Source organism: Apodemus sylvaticus, chromosome 6 (genome assembly GCF_947179515.1).
Source record: "Apodemus sylvaticus chromosome 6, mApoSyl1.1, whole genome shotgun sequence".
Taxonomy (NCBI): domain Eukaryota; kingdom Metazoa; phylum Chordata; class Mammalia; order Rodentia; family Muridae; genus Apodemus; species Apodemus sylvaticus.
The window spans coordinates 4,334,814-4,353,994 of NC_067477.1; the positions used below are offsets into that span (position 1 = coordinate 4,334,814).

At 38.4% G+C, this 19,181-nt stretch overlaps 4 gene segments (V, D, J or C); all 4 read left to right on the top strand.

Annotated features, from left to right (window-relative positions):
* Nucleotides 1–1,259, top strand: part of LOC127686811 (Ig heavy chain V region 108A-like) — a 111,185-nt gene extending 109,926 nt beyond the window's left edge. The window contains exon 3 of the V gene segment in view: nucleotides 996–1,259.
* LOC127686807 (Ig heavy chain V region 108A-like) lies at nucleotides 450–1,259 on the top strand. The segment is given in 2 exon segments: nucleotides 450–567; nucleotides 650–1,259. Coding segments are annotated over 2 exon segments (441 nt in total).
* A 4,796-nt stretch (nucleotides 1,260–6,055) lies between these two features.
* On the top strand, nucleotides 6,056–6,567 carry LOC127686840 (immunoglobulin heavy variable 2-5-like). The segment is given in 2 exon segments: nucleotides 6,056–6,144; nucleotides 6,230–6,567. Coding segments are annotated over 2 exon segments (366 nt in total).
* Nucleotides 6,568–17,002: 10,435 nt separating this feature from the next.
* The window catches only part of LOC127687762 (Ig heavy chain V region VH558 A1/A4-like), a 31,937-nt gene continuing 29,758 nt past the window's right edge, over nucleotides 17,003–19,181 (top strand). Inside the window, 1 exon segment of the V gene segment in view lies at nucleotides 17,003–17,079. Within this exon segment, the coding sequence occupies nucleotides 17,034–17,079 (46 nt within the window).

Genomic DNA, 19,181 nt, shown 5'->3' on the forward strand with positions numbered 1-19,181 from the left:
CTGAAGTATATTTAGTTTTCGTTGTTTGGGCAACAATTTTTTAGTATATAACATGTTGGAAAGGCAAATGATACTTATATGTATTGAAAGGAGGTTGTAAATTCTAATAACTTAGCTCCTTTCTAACTTTGCCATTAGTGTTGTCCTTCTTGTAACAACCTGTAAATCTATCTCTTAACTGTGGCAGAAGAGGAGGCACTGTTTCAGGATGCAAATCTTTTTAGAGCACAGGCCCTGATGTTAGTTACATCCATAGCCTCAGCACAATCTCAGAGATGAGGTATGGGATGAACTTCCTCAGACAGAATTAGGGCTTGGGCCTCTATGTCCTGATTTTTAACTCAGGTGTCCCTCAGGTGTCCCTTCTTCTTCAGCAGGACTAGGCCTATATCTAAGATGTACCCTGCTCGTGAATATGCAAATCATGTGAGTCTATGGTGGTAAATATAGGGATGTCTACATCCCTCAAAATCATACGATCACTGTTGTCTGTACAGTCACTGAGTATAGAGGACTTCACCATGGGGTGGAGCTGTATCATCCTCTTCCTGGTAGCAACAGCTACGGGTAAGTGGCCCACAGCAGCAGACTTGAGATTCTGAGATACTCTCAGGTGACAATGATATCCACTCTGTCTTTCCTTCTACAGGTGTCCACTCACAGGTCCAGCTGCAACAGTCTGGGCCTGAGCTGGTAAAGCCTGGAGACTCAGTGAAGATTTCCTGCAAGGCTTCTGGCTACACATTCACTGACTATGCGATGTCCTGGGTGAAGCAGAGTCATGGAAAGAGCCTTGAGTGGATTGGACATATTAATGCATATGGTGGTACTGGTTACAATGAAAAATTCAAGGGCAAGGCCACACTGACTGTAGACAAATCCTCCAGCACTGCCTATATGGAGCTTAACAGATTGGCATCTGAAGACTCTGCAGTCTATTACTGTGCAAGACACAGTGTTGCAACCACATCCTGAACATGTGAAAAAACCTGAAGGTGCAGGAAGCTTCCTGTGACTAATATGACTCAGAGAAGATTATCCTGAAGACTTGCTGAGATGCAATCATTTTGAAAGTCCATTTTTGTGTCTCTTTTTTAGAGACCTCTGGTGCAGTTTATTAACTTTGCAACAGGACATCTCTGAATTCTTTGATGCTGATTTAGTCTGCTCCTAAAGTACCCCACACTTTGTCATTCTCTTCACCAGTGACAGCCTCCATTGACATTCTTCTTTAATAAAACAAAAAAGGATAACTGTGATTATGCATGATAAAATTATCTTTGGAATCTAAGAAAGACTAGCACTTTCATTGGAATAGCTGGGAATAAATTATAGTATGAATTTGATCTGTAAAATCCCATCAACTTTTGGGCAAACTACAAAATATCGTCCTAATTGAGGTTACCCAGTCACAAAAGAACACACATGGTATGGACTCTCTGATAGGTGGATATTAGCCTAAAAGCTCCGAGTACCCAAGATACAATTCACAAACCACATGAAACTCAAGAAGAAGGAAGACCAAAGTGTGGATGCTTTGGTTTTTCTGAGAAAGGGAACAAAATACTCATAGGAAATATATGGAAATAAAAAGTAGAGCTGAGACAGTAGGAAAGGTCATCCAGAGACCATCCCATCTGGGGATCCATCCCATACACAGTCACCAAACTATTGTGTATTCCAAGAAATGCTTGCTGAAAGGAGACCAATATGGCTCTCTCCTGAGAGGCCCTGTCAGCCTTTCAAATATAGACGTAGAATCTCTCAGTCACTCATCGGACTGAGAGTGGGTTCCCAGTGGAGGAGTTAGAGAAAGGACTGTAGGAGCTGAGGGGGTTTGCAACTTTGTAAGAATAACAACATCAACCAACCAGATCCCCCAGAGCTCCCAGGCACAAAGCCATCAAACAAGGAGTACACATGACTCCATATGCATATGTAGTAGAGGATTGCCTTGTTAGGTATCAATGGGAGGAGATGTCCTTGGTCCTATGAAGGCTTGGTAGATGCCTCAGTGTAGGGGAATTGAGGATGGGGAGGTGGGAGTGGGATCGGTGGAGGAGCACCCTCATAGAAGCAGGCGGAGGGATAAATGGGATGGGGGTTTCTGAGAGGGGGAAACTGGAAAAGGGGATAATGTTTGAAATGTAAATCAAGAAAATATCCAAGAAAAAAAGAAAAAAAGACCAAAAAAAGGGAAAGAAAGAAAGAAAAAGAAAAAAGAAAAAAAAACCCTTTCACAGTCGTTAAGTCTTAAGTGACTTCTAGGTGTTTTGCTATCTCTGCTTGTGTGTTCCAGCAGAAGTTCGAGGCTCTTAGAATATGAAAGGTATTTATAACAGAATACATAGCTGCATTGTTCTTGCATGCATAAAGTCGTAAAGTCCATTAAAGAGGGAGTGAGGATGACTATAGGATAGATGGAGAAGAAGACTGAGACAAATGTTAGAAAGCAGATGACTGTCTAGTGAATACTATGGCAACCCCAAGTTTAATTATCATAGACCTATAGACTTTACAGTGTCATAGGGAACAAAGTCATAGTCAGGCAGAGACAATACCTGACATACATTGGTTGTCATCTATTGCCATCCAGAAGCCTCCCATTTCCTTCTTCCAAGATTAACAGAACATTCAGCCCTCATTCCTTGACTCTGACAGAAGTAGGCAAAATGGCTTCTGACACAAAGCCACAAAAGTTTAATTTCTGTATGATGGATAGAAATAATATTATATCAAGTTTCACAGAATTCATTTATCACCTTAATGAATGTACATGCTAACTGAGGTAGATTCTGAGGTTATATGTTAATATATGGTCCCATAATAATGTTCCCAGTCTCAATAATCTGTCCTACAGCTTTTAGAGAACATGGCCTTCTGTCATTATGTTTTTAGAAATGGGAACTGCAAGAGCTGAATACAACTGCCAGCAAGCAGGAACCTGGCTTCAAGAGAGACATTATAATAATATTGGCACAACTTAAAATCACTGATGCATAAATCATCATCCCCAGGTAAATGAGCCATTTCTCTCTTCAGTGGAACTCTGTCAACACTGAAGTTAATGGATAGGTTTTATTTTTCTTTATTTTCATAGATATTTTCTTTATTTACATTTGAAATGTTATCCCCTTTCCTGAATTCTTCTCAGAAAACCCCCTATCCCATCCCTCCTCCTCCTGCTCACCAACCCACATAAGATTTTTCTTAAACCAGACTGTGCAACTTCAGTTTAAACCATGACAAACCTATTTTCAGGAGCGTTCATGAGTAGCAGGGGGCATAATGAGACCTATAATCCTCATAGAGATATGAGCTGTGTGTGGAAGCGACTCTGTATCCTCTGTAGTCTTCTTTCTCAAGTGCATTAACTGATCTGCCTTGCTTTGATTGACATGTGATGTCTCCAAGCTCAAACTCAGTATTCTTTGCTAAATAATTCTCAGATTTATGTTTACTGGTTTTGATTTGTTGTTTTATAATTTTTATTAAAAGTCATACAGTGTTTTCTAATAACTTATTTTGTCACCCCAACTATTTCCAGATCCTTCCTACCTCCAAATTCATGAAATACATACAATTTTCCTTTTTGAATAACAGCAAAAAAAAAAAAAAGAAAAAAGTAATTTAAGGAGGAATTAAAAACAAATGGAAACAAAACGAAAGATAATCAAAAACAAGACACACACCACACACACACACACACACACACACACACACAGAGAGAGAGAGAGAGAGAGGGAGAGAGAGAGAGAGAGAGAGAGAGAGAGAGAGAGAGAGAGAGAGAGAGAAATAAAGCCACAATCCTGTAGCCATGATATATAGACAAAAGGTAAATGATACAAAGGGTATTGAACAAGACAATGTCTCCAAAAATTCTATTGAGGTAATATTTTTTGTTGGAATCAACTAATAAGCATGTCTTCTATGATTAATTAACATCGCAGGAGAGACTCCACTGGTGAAAACTAACTATTCCTTTACACGAGTGTCAGCTGCACTTCTTCTTGGTTAGGGCTGAAAGCCTGCACTCATTTCCTTCTCCCAAGTTTATCTGGGTTGATTTGCCTCAGGCTCTGTGTCTGCAGCCACAGTCTCTGTGAATTCATAAAAGCATCAGTCAAATTGTGTCTGGAAGACGCTCTTTCCTTGGAGTTCTGCATCCAGTCTGGCTCTTATAATCTGCTCAATTTTAAAATGTTTTCTTCTCTATTCTTATCTCTATTTTACTGTGTCATCTTTGTAAATTTCTCATACTGTAATGACCAAATTCTATTCCCTTGGCTTCTTCAACTAAATACAGCAAAACAAATTATTCAGTTCTTGGAACATGTATGAATGATTACATGAAGCACACACTTAATGTGTGTGGGTAACCTATTCAGTATATGTTTTCCAGTTCCATAAGACACTTGTAGATCAGATAATTTATGATTTATCACTGAGTAATACTTTTCAATATGTATGACTATGTCCTTTTTTATTTGTGCTTTATTAAAAATCTGGGATGGTTTCTTCCTCTATATGTAGCGAAATGACTGTGAAGAACATGCTGTGAATAAACATGAATGTACAAGTATGTCTACAACAAGATGTAGAGACATTTGAGTAGCTGGATTTCCCAGCACAAACTACATTCAAATCAAACCAGTGAAAATTACCACATGTGAGACCTAGAAATGACTGAGCAGGTAGAGATGTCTACTGGCAAGGTTAGCGTAAGTGTAAGTCATCCTCTGAAGTTAATATATCCAATTTGGTGCAGGTGTACCCTGTTATCACTACTAAGAATAACACTTTAAAATATTTCAACATGGATGGGGAGGAACTATTAGGGCCCACAGCACACTGAAGGTCTTTTGGCATTTGATGACTAATAGGCAAAATATAATCTCTTTATTGGGGAAGATTTCTGGAGGTTCACTATTTACTAGAGATAATCCTATATATGTGTATATAGGTAGTAATAATAAAATTCTGTGTTATTAGTTAATTAAATAGAAGATCAGTATGCTTGGAAAGAGAGTTTTAGGAAGGTCCCAAGGGGAATCACAGGGACCTAGTAATGGTAGACTGTGGTGAGAGTCCTGAACGTGGTGGTAGATCACAACATATTTCATATATGATTGAAAATTACAAAGAATAAAAATCCTTATGAAATATAAAATAACAACTTTACAAGTGTATAGAACTTTCATAAAAATGTATTTTGTACACTGTGCATATTTCTTCTGTAACCTCTTGTCTCTATAATTTTTCCTTTATTTTACTAGACAATTTTAGTTTTAACATTTCTGAAGGCAGTGAAAAAAATGTCCTAATCTTGTAGGCTGTGCCTTCCAGCATCGTCTGCCCACTGTGCCTTCTTCTAAGATCTTCAGCATCTAGGAAAATTGAATAAATTTCTCCCCACTTAGAGTTTCTATTTTCTGCTGTTGATTTTAAAGTTGTCACAAATACAGGTCAGTATAAAGATGAAGGTACTGATTGTTGAATAAATAGCAATGTCAAGTATGTGAGTTAGGAACTTGACACTTCAGTAAAGTCAATGAAATCACACTCTTTCATGGAATTATTTTATTCATCGTTTTCAGCTTGAGATGGCATATACTCTTACACTATTCAGGAAGTCTATAATTAGTGTACCAATTGTGTGGAAAATATATATTGATAAGACTCATAGAGGCCTTAGAAACAGAGAGCATCAAGGTAGTAGTAACATCTCCCCTTTGAGCTCCTCATCTGTCCTCCATTCAAAAAACATAGGGAAGTATTCTTAGATGAGTGAACAGAATCACGACCCTTTGTGCTTAGAGTAAGGGTCTCCATCAACCTCACTGCAACCCAACATCACTCACAAGAAGTATGTATGGAGGAACCTGGTCTTGTGTATTACATACTCTCTATGAAAAGCAGAAATGAACTCTCTTGAGGGCTCCTGCATCTCCCATCATAGACAGATACCACTTGAGTCCATAAACTTAAGTATACCATCAGAGTCAGCACCTGGTGAGTGAATGCAAATCTCTGCTGGATCCACCCAACCTCGGGTTGAAAAGTCAAAACTGGGTCTGTGTACTCACTAGTGTGCAGCCATGGACAGGCTTACTTCCTCATTCCTGCTGCTGATTGTCCCTGCATGTGAGTGCCGAGGCTCCTTAAGGGATGACTGTTTCTATCCACACCTGTTCCAACCTTACCTTCTCCTTTTTCTTTTTCTCCACAGATGTCCTGTCCCAGGTTACTCTGAAAGAGTCTGGCCCTGGGATATTGAAGCCCTCCCAGACCCTCAGTCTGACTTGCTCTTTCTCTGGGTTTTCACTGAGCACTACTAATATGGGTGTGGGCTGGATCCGTCAGCCCTCAGGGAAGGGTCTGGAGTTGCTGGCAACCATTTGGTGGGATGATGATAAGTACTACAACCCATCATTGAAAAGTCGGCTTACAATCTCCAAGGACACCTCCAACAACCAGGTATTCCTCAAGCTGGCCAGTGTGGACACTTCAGATACTGCCACATACTACTGTGCTCGGAGAACACATTGAAACAGTCTCAGTTTTCAGCTGTACATTATTTCAGGCTGGCTTTCAGCTCTGTTCCTTCCTATTATATCATAAGAATGTACAGCTACAGCTTTCCTGCTGGCCTCTGTGGTTTCCTGTTTGCTCTTAAATTAAGAGCTTTCTATTCCTTTTCTTCACCCTAGGTCCCTATTATAATGTTCATAAATGATTCTGTGTTTTACTTTATAAAGCTGATGGATGTTTGATGCTTACACCAGGTAGTTCAGAACTATGGTTCCACTCAGTCTTAGGCTTCAAATTCCCACAGTGGAAAATTCCAAATTATTGTAATGTTTACCTTCAGTAAGCATCTGTATATGGTGAAGATGGGATTTACTGGATGAGTATTCTCAAATTGAGTCATCAACCAAAGAGTATCCATAGATACTCCCAAATAATTCAAGGTATTTTGAAGTCTATTTTTTGCTCCCCACAAACTAATTTTAACATCACATGGTTCAAGACAGCACTTATATATCTCACTGAGCACAGAGAAGTTGATTATGTGTCCATGTAGAATTTTTATTCCTACTGATTAGTGTTCATAGTATTGGAGGTACTCTGTATGGCATTAAAGGAGAAAGGTAATAAGATATCTAACTCTAAAACCTGTTGTCTATGATTATTACCTGTCTGTGTGATAGACATAATAGGGGATCAAACATTGTGGGATTAATCATTCATTCTTTGATGGAATAAAGGCCTATGAGATTAGGGTTAAGGTTAGCCATGGCTGACTCTGCTAGAATTGCCATGAAACTGAAATTGCATAGACCATGGCCCTAAGGGAAAATCATATGCCACTGTTCTGATAGAGCAACATGTCAATAAAATCATTTTATTTACACTACCTTACACTTAATCCAGTAACTCATCTACCCGTAATCTGGCACATGTTTTGTAGTAGATGGGAAGCTAGAGAGAACCAGAAATAAACAATTTGTAGAGCAGTGGTACTAAATGAGTTTTTGTCACCAAAGCTTCATCCCAGGACTAAAGGACCATTGCAAAAGAAGATTGTAAGAGTCAGAGATGATGGATTACTCTACAAAAGCAGTCTTATCCAGACACAGTAGAATTGATACACATATGAACTCACATAGACTATGGGAACAAGCACAGGGCTTATATATTTTCAAACCAATGGGAATTTCTACAGAGAGGGGGATGTGGATATGTGCTCCCACCACTATGTAAGAATCTATCTGCAGCTGGTACTCATCTACAATAGAAGCTTAGTCTTCTACAATGGGGACTTTCTCCTGTATTAACCACACTTGATGTTAGGCCCTATACCCAAGAGATGGCCAAACAAAAGCAACACAATGACATATTTGTAGTGTTTGTCTCATATAGCTTTACTTAGGCAGTTTATCTTACTAGTTTTTTCATGTATATTTGGTTTCATATTTTGTCTTCTTTTGAGTTTGTGTATGTGTGGATATGTATGTATGACAAGATAGGGTGGACAGTAATAGAGAGAAAGGCAAAGTGACAGAAAGTGAGTCTTGTTTTACCTTTTTGTTTGTTTTTGGTTAAAGAGTGAGAAAAATAAAGGGCATGAAGTTGGGTTGGTAGCAAAGGAATGAGGATGTAAGAAAAGTTGGGGAGAAGAAAAGTGCAATTAGAATATATTGTTTATAAGATATTTTCAATCAACAAAGGTCATTTAAGTTAAACAAACTGGGCAAAGGCCCTAAATCTCATGTACCTCTTAGTTTTCCCTAAATGAAAACACCATGAAAAGACAAAACATGTTTGTTTCTTTCTGGCATGTTCATGCACAACCTGGTTGGAAAGTTTCCAGTAATTTCTGGTCAGTTGTCAATTGTTCTGTTGACACATCTCTTATCATTTCTGTCTTCCTGAACTGAAAATCAGGAAAGAATCTCTGGAGAACATTGCATGTTTCACTGCTCAGACATTTTCTCAGACACTGCAGAGTCTTCTTAGGGCAATGTTCCTTTTCACACATAATCAAGTATAGCAACAGCCAAACAAATCTCTGTTACTAACAAGAAAGATAAGTTTCCATTACCTTATAACTCCTTGTCCTTCATGATATCATCAGGACAGGAACAGATGTCACCAGCCACATGAAAAGGAAGAAGCAGGCAAGGACTGAAGGAGAAGTAATTGACATACCATTTGTCAGAATACAAGATTGACATAGATTGATTAATTTAAGATATGAGACTATTTGGGAACAAGAGTATGATAAGACTTAAAAGTATAATTAATAAATATAAATCTTGGTCTTTCTATTTAGAGCTAGTGTAGCAGAGTAAAACTATGTTCTTATACCCATGTTAGTGTCAATGTGAGCCATTTACCTATCATAGTTGAGTCAATAACTTGGAAGAAGTGTTTGATCACATACTCAATCAATATCTAATTGTGAGGATATGAGCAACATTCCTGCTAAAGAACTGTTTTGTTTTGCTTTGTTTATCCAAAACAGTTTCTTTGTACAGCACTGATTGCCCTTGAACTTATCTCTATAGACAAGGATAGACTTGAACTCAGAGATTCAAATGTTCCTACCTCCCCAATCTTGGGATAAAAGATATTAGCCACTACCATCTGGGTTTGTTGACATACCCTCAACAATTATTTTTAGTTTTCTCTGGTCATTTCATGGAATTCGAGGTGGGAGTTTCAGTGATTATGCAATGATTACTGATTCCAAACTCATAGTCTTACTCATCCCCAATATCCTGCTCTGTAATCAAATGATTGCTACAGCACACTAGCACCAAGACCATCTTTACAGTTTTTGAGACAAAGTATGACAGTTATCCTCAGTGATTTGCTGTGGAGTGATTAGCAGTTCCAAATGGTGGTTCAGGACATTAATCCAGATGTATGTTCTGCAGAATTTGTCAGTTACTTTCTTCAGAGGTAAGTAACAGAGTGAACATCCAGAGATTCACCAAAACATGTTTAAAGTGGCTGTTCCTGCATCTTATATATCTGACCACTGAGGACACCATGGTGTATCAATCTTTGATTGAATCAAAGTGAGATGTGAGTCACTTTCCAGATGCAAGCCTATCTGCAAAGGGACTTGGAATAGTGAAAATGGTGCCAGTCCTTTAAGTGGTGTTCATAATCATCAAATATAGACAGGTCTAAAGGGAACTGTTATGGGTGAGTGATTAATGATAAGAGAGCCCAAGCAGAGGACAAGGGAAAAACAATAGAAAATAATAAAATAATAGAAAAATGATATACATTAATATGTCCATTTATTCAAGGAAAGCTTCTGCACAGTCATTGCGTCAGATCAGCAAGTATTATGATCCTCCTATTAGTTGAACGTAGGAGAATGAACTCATATGTGTATGGATTATAAGAGGAGGATGTCTAAGTTACTATTTAATTATATTACTTAAGTAGGCATGAAATCCTATGCATTGCAATCTATGTGAGCCATCAACATCCAATATTCTGTCATATGAAATTCAGCATTATACACATTACCCAGCACATCCGGGGTTCTGAAATGCCAAGATACAACTGTCTAGCGCTCTGGATTGTAGGGATAACTGTTCCTCTATAGTAAGCAGTCGCTGATGCCCTGAGGACACTGCCCTGTGAACTGAAAATTCACAGGACTTCACATGGATTCTGACTAATTATGGAAGAGAGAACATGCGTTCAACTTTTTCTTCCTCTTTTTATCCTGAAATATTAGGTGGGCATCCAACAGCAAGTTAGAGCATAATATACTTGAATGTTCTGTATTCATGTAGTGTGTATTGTTGTTTTATTATGAGTAGTTATACTTCTGATATTTAAATATACATGATCACATATCCCTACACAATGCTATTGGTTTCTCTCATCCCTGGGATAACATTCCGTATTCTGTCCTTCATTAGCAAAACATCAATTCTGAAAGCTTTACAAGCACATGCCCTGCCTAGAAATAAGAGAAAACTGGATTGGAAAGTTACGCAGATAGAAGTAAAGTTTTCTAAGCACATATATTCTCCACCCATTAGGTTCCTATAAATGAAATTTCTTCTCTCATCCCATCTCATTACAAGCATGGGAATGCAGTATGGTAAACAGATTGAGTTGCACAGTACATTTGCTTGATTTTTATTTCCTTCTCAATGTGAATTTTTTGAATTGTTAACTTTTCATGAGTGCTATTCTAGTTCCTCTTCTTCCTGTTGACTCCTGTATGTGATTGTCCTAGGAATGCACACATGGATACGTGGGGAGATGCATCTTCCCTTAAGACTCACTGTTGATTTTTTTGTCCTCAGTGCTCTGGCCCAACTATAGCCTGATAAAGGCAAGAAAGACCCTGATCTCTCCTGTTAACACCTCATTACAAGTGGGACCTGGTAGAGCCAGATCCAACTGCCACAAGGAGAGAGTAGGCTTTGAGAGGATCACTGATGATAATGTAGAAACAACTTTAATTCAGTCTCTGAGATATCAGCCATCTTCTATAGGTAAACAAGAGCCATTGCTCCATTTAGCTGTGTCTTCTCAGCAATGGAGTTGTAGTTATATGTTACTGCTCAAGCCAGACTGGACACCATCAGGTTAAGCCATAAGAAATCTACTTGCAGGTGAGTTGAGGACCAGCAGGGGGTAGATGGGGCTAAGAATCCCAGTAGACAGAAGTTTTAGGGTTGAATGAACTCTGTATCCTCTGTGATTTCCATTTTTGGCTCCTTTTATTTTTTCTTTTTCTATTTTTTTAAGGAGTATTTTTGGTCAGAGACAGAAGAACAATTTATTTGCTTTTTTTTTATCAAATCTGCAAATGTTATTTAGTTCACAAACAAATTACTGAGGAAAATCGCACTATTGACTTGTGATTGAGATATAATGATTTTGTGTTCAAACACAGTGAAGATTCTTCACTAAACTCTCCAAAGATTCATGTATTTTTTGTTTTTTATTTAATTATTGTATATTTTTTAAAAAAAATCATAAAATGTATTTACATCACTGATTTCCTCCCCAAACTTATGACAGCTCTTTCATCTTAAACTGAACTACATAGCTTTCATTCTTTCTGTAGAATGGACAAAATGGAACAAAATTAAAGAGGGATTGAAAACATATCAATAATTAAGAAACACATACATATACACAAGCACAAAATAAAACTGTAAAATTGTACCTTATACCTAAACATATATATGTCTTTACACATATATACATATGTATAAGTTTATATATATACATATATGCATATATATGTAAAGATATGTGTATGTGAGTATATATATATTATATGCATTATTCTTTCGACTTCTACAAATTCAGCACACAAAATATTCAAATTAGTAAATTTCATGAAGAAAACTTGAAGCACTTGTCATGTGGACTCAGGTGACCCCATTCTGCACATCTTTTTCAAGGTCCATTCACAAATTTTAGATTTTGTAATTCATGTTTTACTATGAGAAGTGTTCCACTGTCTATACATCCCACATTGTCAATATCTGTTTGTCTTTTGTTACAAATCTAGGTGGATTCAATTTTCCAGATGCTGTGATTGGATCAGCAATAAATATGTATGGGCAAGTGTCTCTGTAACTGTGTATAGCATCATTTGAGTACATGAATGTATAAATATGGCACTACACAGTTTTGTTTACTATTTTTGGTGACATTCTCAAACTGATTTCCAAAGTCACTACACTAGTTTACACTTACATCAAATAATCTTAATTATCATTAACAAATTATCATTGTCTAATTAATATTATCATTAATATTCTTGTTTATTGTCATCTCACTGAAGACAAATTGGAACATTAAATTTCTGGGACTTTTCATTCATTAAGTAATTTATTCACTTTGCATCTTTCTGGTCCTCCTCTCACCCATTTTCTCCCCTATCCCCTTCTCCTCTGAGAGGGTGGAGGCCTCCCTTCACTGGGTATACCCCTATCTTGGCACATCAAGCCTCTGAATTACTAGGCACATTCTTCCCAGTGCAGCCAGACAAGGCAGACAAGTTAGGGGAACAGCATCCACAGGAAGGCAACATCTTTATGTACAGTTGCACTCTATTGGGGACCTACACTAGACTGAAATGCACATCTGCTACATATATTTAGGGTCCTGTTAGCCAAAGACTATGGTACAGGACATAGAGAAACCAGCCTTCTACTGACCAGGATATTCTACCTGCCACCAAGGGTTTTTGTGTGTGTGCAGAACAATGTCATGCAGTTTAAAAGAAGTACAAAGACATCAGTGATGTTTTATACTTTGCCTAACCTTGCAGTCTAAATATCAGGCTTCAAGAAAGATGTACCTGTTAGTACATGACTCTTATGCTGTGCCCAAGTGTTTTCTGATTGTAGTTGTTGTCTATTGCATAGGAATGACCTCCTCCCAAATAAACAAGGTCAAAAGCCCATGGCCTGAGATGACAGAGGCCATAGTTGACCCCAGTATATTGTTGAAGTTCAAGATGTCAAAATGCCTTATAATACTTATGTTTATAAAATAGATTATTGCTGCTCTCAGCCTTGACCAAGAAGCTTCTGTCTTTAGTGTATAAACATTGATGCAGACATTCATGACTAGTCAATGTGGTTATTATGATTACAGAGTTCTCCTCAGACACAGATTTGTTATTGATATGTACTTTCCAATATATTAACTGTATTAATGACTATTTGCAAACATCATATGAGTATCTCATTAGTAGCTCTTATATATTGCATTCTTATATACAATTATGTATTTCAATGCATTCTAGTGTATAAATGAGTGTCTAGCATAATAGAGAAAAATAGGACATTTAAGAAATAAAAGAGTAGAAATTATGTGTGAAATAAGCAGTGTGAAATATTCATTTACACAAAAATTCTAACCAGATGTAAAAATTGTTATTTTTATTTTTCAGAATGAGTTTGCTTATTCTTTGACATTTTTATTCATGTGTAAAACACATCTGCATTATTTGCATCCCACTGTAACCTTCTGGTTTCCATTAAGAACTTCCAATAAATCTCTCCCATCTAACTGACCACTTTTATTTCAGTAACTAACAGTATATGGAGTCAAATCAGTGCTGTGTATATATACATATGTGTGTCATTCACTAGTATATAAGGAACAACTCAAATCCTTCCAAAGGAAAAGAGAGTATATTTTCATCATTTATCACGTGCCAATAGATCTGAACCTTGGTGAGTAATCTTGGAAGTCACTCACCATCGTGTTGTAATATTTTAAAAATATGGCTGTACTTTGTTTAGTGGGGCAAGCCTCAAGCACATGCACCAAGGTGGATGTGTGAACCTGAGAGGGAAATCCATCTCTCACAGTTTACCATGCCGATCTAAGCAATCAAAATTTTAGGTCTAAGCTTACAATTGTACACACTTGCTACTCAGCTATTTCACATATGTTCTCTGTCCCAGGTGTGGTCTGATGTCAGGAGAGCCTGTTGTCTACTATCATTACTTTTTTTGTTACAATTTTTATTTTCCATAGATTATCTCTTTGTTTTAATTAACATGCAGTGTATTAAGGTTCAGTTTGGCCACCCCTCCTTTTTGACAGCATTTTATCTTCCTTCTTAGATCTTGGGTAAATATGCACATTATGATTGGATATTTTTATTTACATTTCAAATATTTTCCCCTTTGGGATCCCCTCTCCCATCACCCCTCCCCTTCTCTATGAGGGTGGTTATTCACTCACCCACCCACTCCTGTCCTCCTCCACTAGCATTGTAGTGGTTCAATGGAGCACTGAACACACTCAGGCCCTAGGGCCTCTCCTTCCAACAAGACCATCCTCTGGCAATATGTGACCAGCGCCATGAGTAGCTCCATGTGTATTCTTTGGTTGGTGGTCCAGTCCTGGGAGCTCCAGGGGTCTGGCCTGTTGACACCATTGTTCCCTCCATGGGGCTGTCATTATTTTTTTTAGAAATGGGAACTGCAAGAGCTGGCTCCAATTGCCAGCAAGGAGGAACCTGGTTTCAAGAGAGACATTATAGTAATATTGGCACAACTTAAAATCACTGATGCATAAACCATCATCCCCAGGTTAACTAGAGTAATTTCTCTCTTCAGTAGAACTCTGTACACGTTGAAGTTACATGGATAAAATTTTCTTTTTCTTTTTTACACAATGTTTTTTTTTATTATTTTTATACACTCCATATTTTATCCCCCCTCTGACAACCCCTGTCCACCCTCCGACTGTTCCACATCTCAAACCTCCTCCCCTCCCCCTGTCTCCACATGGATGTCTCTACCCCCACCCCACCTGACCTCTAAACTTTCTGGGGCTTCCGGGCTCTTGAAGGTTAGGAGCATCATCTCTGAATAAGCACAGACCTTGCAATCCTCTATTGTATGTGTGCTAGGGTCCTCATGTCTGCTAGTGTATGCTGTTTGTTTGGTGGTCCAGTGTTTGAGAGATCCCAGGGGTCCAGATTAATTGAGACTGCTGGTCCTCCTACAGGGTGACGCTCAACTTCATTCACCCTTCCCTAATTCAACTATAGGGGTCAGCTGATTCTGTCCTTCAGTTGGGTGCAAATATCTGCGTCTGACTCTTTCAGCTGCTTGCTGGGTCTTCTGGAGTGCTGTCATGTTAGTCCCTTTTTGTGAGCACTACATATCCTCAGTAATAGTGTCAAGCTATGGGACCTCCCCTTCCCCTGGATCCTAGTTTGAGCCTTTCTCTGGACCTTCTTTTCCCTGAGCTCCTCTCCATTTCCATCCCTGAAATTTGTTCAGACAGGTACAATTATGGGTCAGACCTATGACTGTGCGATAGCCCTCTTCTCCCTCATTTGAAGCCCTGTCTTCCTGCTGGAGATAGGCTCTACAAGTTCCCTCTCCCTACTGTCAGACATTCTTTTTTTGTGTAGGCCATACTTTATTTTTTTAAAATTATGTATATTATTTATTTACACTTCAAATGTTGTTCCCTTTCCTGGTTCCCCCCTCCCTTGAAAATCCCATAAGCCATCTCCTCTTCCCCAATCAACCCACTCCTGCTTCCCTGTCCTGGTATTCGTCTACACTACAGCATCAAGTCTTTCCAGGACCAAGGGCCTCTCCCCCATTTGGTGTCCAAGAAGATTTTCCTCTGCTTCCAATGTGTCTGGCACCATGAGTAGCTCCAAGTGTACTCTTTGGTTGATGGTTTTGTCCCTGGGAGCTCTCGGGGGGCGGGTAATGGGTGGTTCTTATTGTTTCTTCTATGGTGCTGCAAACCACTTCAGTTTCTTTGGTCCATTCTCTATATCATCCATTGGGGACCTTGTGCTCAGTTCGATAGCTGGCTGAGAATTTCCTCCTCTGGCCAATTTTCATAGGAAAGTCTACATCCCAGGTAAGTGTGATTAAAGCCCCTGTTTGGAGATGATATAGGCCCTAGTAGACCTCATTTGTATTGCTAATGATCATGTTGTCAATCTGTCTTATAAATATTTATGTTTATACCCTGTATAATGTCAGAGCCTTGGTCACAGAGGATCATATGTGTTATGTGTAAAGACTGATGCAGACATTCAGAGTGTTGAGAATTATTGATAGAGTATCCATCAGCAGTTGATTCAATGATGCCAGCTTCTCACCCAAGAATCATAAAACATGGAAAAGAATGTAAGATACAGAGAATGGGGTTAAAGGACAAGAAATTTTATCTCCATTTAACATCTGTGATTTTTTTAGATTGTCTTAATTAATACAGTTATATCCAGTTGCATCCATTTTTCCAAAAGCAATGTAAATTTCTCATGCATTTCTCATCAAACACACACACACAAACACACACACACACACACACACACACACACACACACGTGTTCGTGATAAAATTCTTTGTTTAGACATTGATAGCTTATATCTATAATTGAGTTAATCATTATAATGCTGTAAAATTCTTGATGTATAAATATTTAACCATATTTACTTTTATTCATTTTAGTGAATTTTGAAGTATATGACCTGTGGGAAAGGCAAATATTACTTGCATTTATCTGAAAGAAGTTTCTAATACATAAAACTTACCAATTTTAGGAATGTACCATCAAAATCAAATTCATCATCATCATCATTACTATCATGATCATGATCTCAAAGCACCATCTGTAAATTCATGTGTTGACCGTGTCCCAAAGTGGAGCAACAGACTCAGGCCAAAAATTTATTGAGTGCTTGTCCCCTGATGTTGCTTCCATGATATGTGACCTGGATTCAGGGAAAGTGTATGATGCACTTCCTCAAAGAGGATTAGGACTTGGACCTGAGCACTCTGCTACCTGATCCATGTGCCTTTTCAATTCTTCCTCTCCAGTTCTTCTGCTGGACTAGGTTCTTACATAAGAAGTACCTGCTCATGAATATCCAAATTTCTTCAGACTATGTGAGTTAATACAGGGATCATCATACAATGAAAACAAGCTATGATCACTGTCCTCTCCACAGTCACTGAAAACACTGACTCTAGCCATGGAATGGAGCTGGGTCTTTCTCTTACTCCTGTCAGTAACTGCAGGTAAGGGGCTCATCAGTTCCAGATCTGAAGAGGAGACAGGACCTGAGGTAACAATGACATCCACTCTGTCTTTTTCTCCACAGGTGTCCAATTGCAGGTCCAGCTGCAACAATCTGGAGATGAGCTGGTGGGGCCTTGGGTTATAGTGAAGTTGTCCTGCAAGGCTTCTGGCTACACCTTCACCAGTGACTGGGTGCACTGGGTAAAGCAGAGTCCTGGACATGGCCTTGAGTAGATTGGATATATTTATCCTGCAGATGGTGGTACTAACTACAATGAGAAATTCAAGGGCAAGGCCACACTGACTGCAGACACATCTTCCAGCACAGCCTACATGCAACTCAGCAGCCTGACATCTGAGGATTCTGCTGTCTATGAGTGTGCAAGACACAGTGTTGTCATCACATCCTGAGTGGGTCATAAACCATGGAGGGGGAGGAAGCTGCCCTAAGAATGAGATGACGGTAAGATTGACTGAAAGTCTTCAGACTTTCTCAGAAATTGTAATTTTGAATGTCCATTTATTGCCTCCTCCTCACAGTCCTCTAGTGCCTTTGTCACCTTTTAAATGTCCATCTATGATTAAAGTGATGCTAGCTGAGGATTCCCAATCTCTTCACCAGTGATCACCTCCATTGACATGTTTCTTATTCTGTAAAACAATTAAAGTGGAAATGTATTGTGATGTATGATAAAAATATTACTAGATCCTGAGAGATCAGTACTCTTTTAAATTGTTTGGAATAAAGTATAATATGAATTTGTACTATAAAATCCAAATCACCAAAATCTGGGCAAACACTTCTTCATATTCTTAAGTGATCTCAGGTCTGTTACTATCTCTTGCCATGTGTTCCAGCAGAAATTCCAGTCTCTTAGAAGGTGATGAATATTTATATCAGAATGCACAGGCATGCGAATAGGTTGGTCAAAATGTTACTAAATCATATTTCATCAAACTCCTTTACCATCACATTCTATCTACCTGTTAAATTATGCAGGTTCTGAGATTATATGTAGGTGTTTGATGCAGTATTCACTTCACTCCAAGACTCAGTAGCCATCCCTACAGTCACTAGCCTCTTAAGAACATGGACATATTCTGATACAACATCAACTCTCATAGTTCTGTTGCTCAACTTTGTTGTAGAGTATTTGTGAACGCGTGTCTCTACATCCACATGTGCTTCTTATGATTGTTTTTGGTGACTTTTCTTTTGTTTCTTTTGTCCTATTTCCATTTTTTGCTTTTCTTTTACCTATCTTTGCTTTTCTCTTTTATTACATTCACATACTTTTTGTTTTCTAATTAAATAAAGAAACAGAATCAAGCTGAGATAAGATTGGGAGGTATTGGGAAAGGGAAATCAGTATTCAGAGTATATTGCAGGAAAAAATGTATTTTCAATAGAAATAGAAAAAAGAGAACTTTAAAAATTCAACAAATAAATAATTCTGATAATATATTTGTTGTGTAACTTTTCTATATGCTCTCATGCCCATAATTTAGGTCTCATGTCTTAGTTTAAATTGTCCAAAGTATAATCAGAAACCAGGCCTAAAAGCATTTAAGGAGAAGGCACTTGTCTTATGCATAATTTTAAGGTGTAGTGAAATACATAAGTAAAATGTGTGGGTTTTAGCCTCTCTCATTTTCTCTGTCATAGTCTCTCTGTCTCTGTCTCTGTCTTTGTCTCTTACTCCCTCTCTCAATCTCTCTCTCTCTCTCTCTCTCTCTCTCTCTCTCTCTCTCTCTCTCTCTCTCTCTCTGTATTCTCATTGGTTTGCTTTTATTTATTCATTTTTATTAGATATTTTCTTTATTTACATTTCAAATGATATTCCCCTTTCTTGTTTTCCCCTCTGAAATTTCCCTAAGCTCTCCTCCTCTCCCTGTTCATCAACCCACTCCCTCTTCCTTGTACTGCCATTCTCCTATACCCGGGCATCTAGCCCTCTCAGGACCAAGGGCCTCTCTTCCCTTTGATAACTAACAAGGCCATCCTCTGCTACATATGCAGCTAGAGCCTTCAGTACCTCCATGTGTATTCTTTCGTTGGTGGTTTAGGCCCTGGGAGTTCTAGAATGCACTGGTTAGTTCA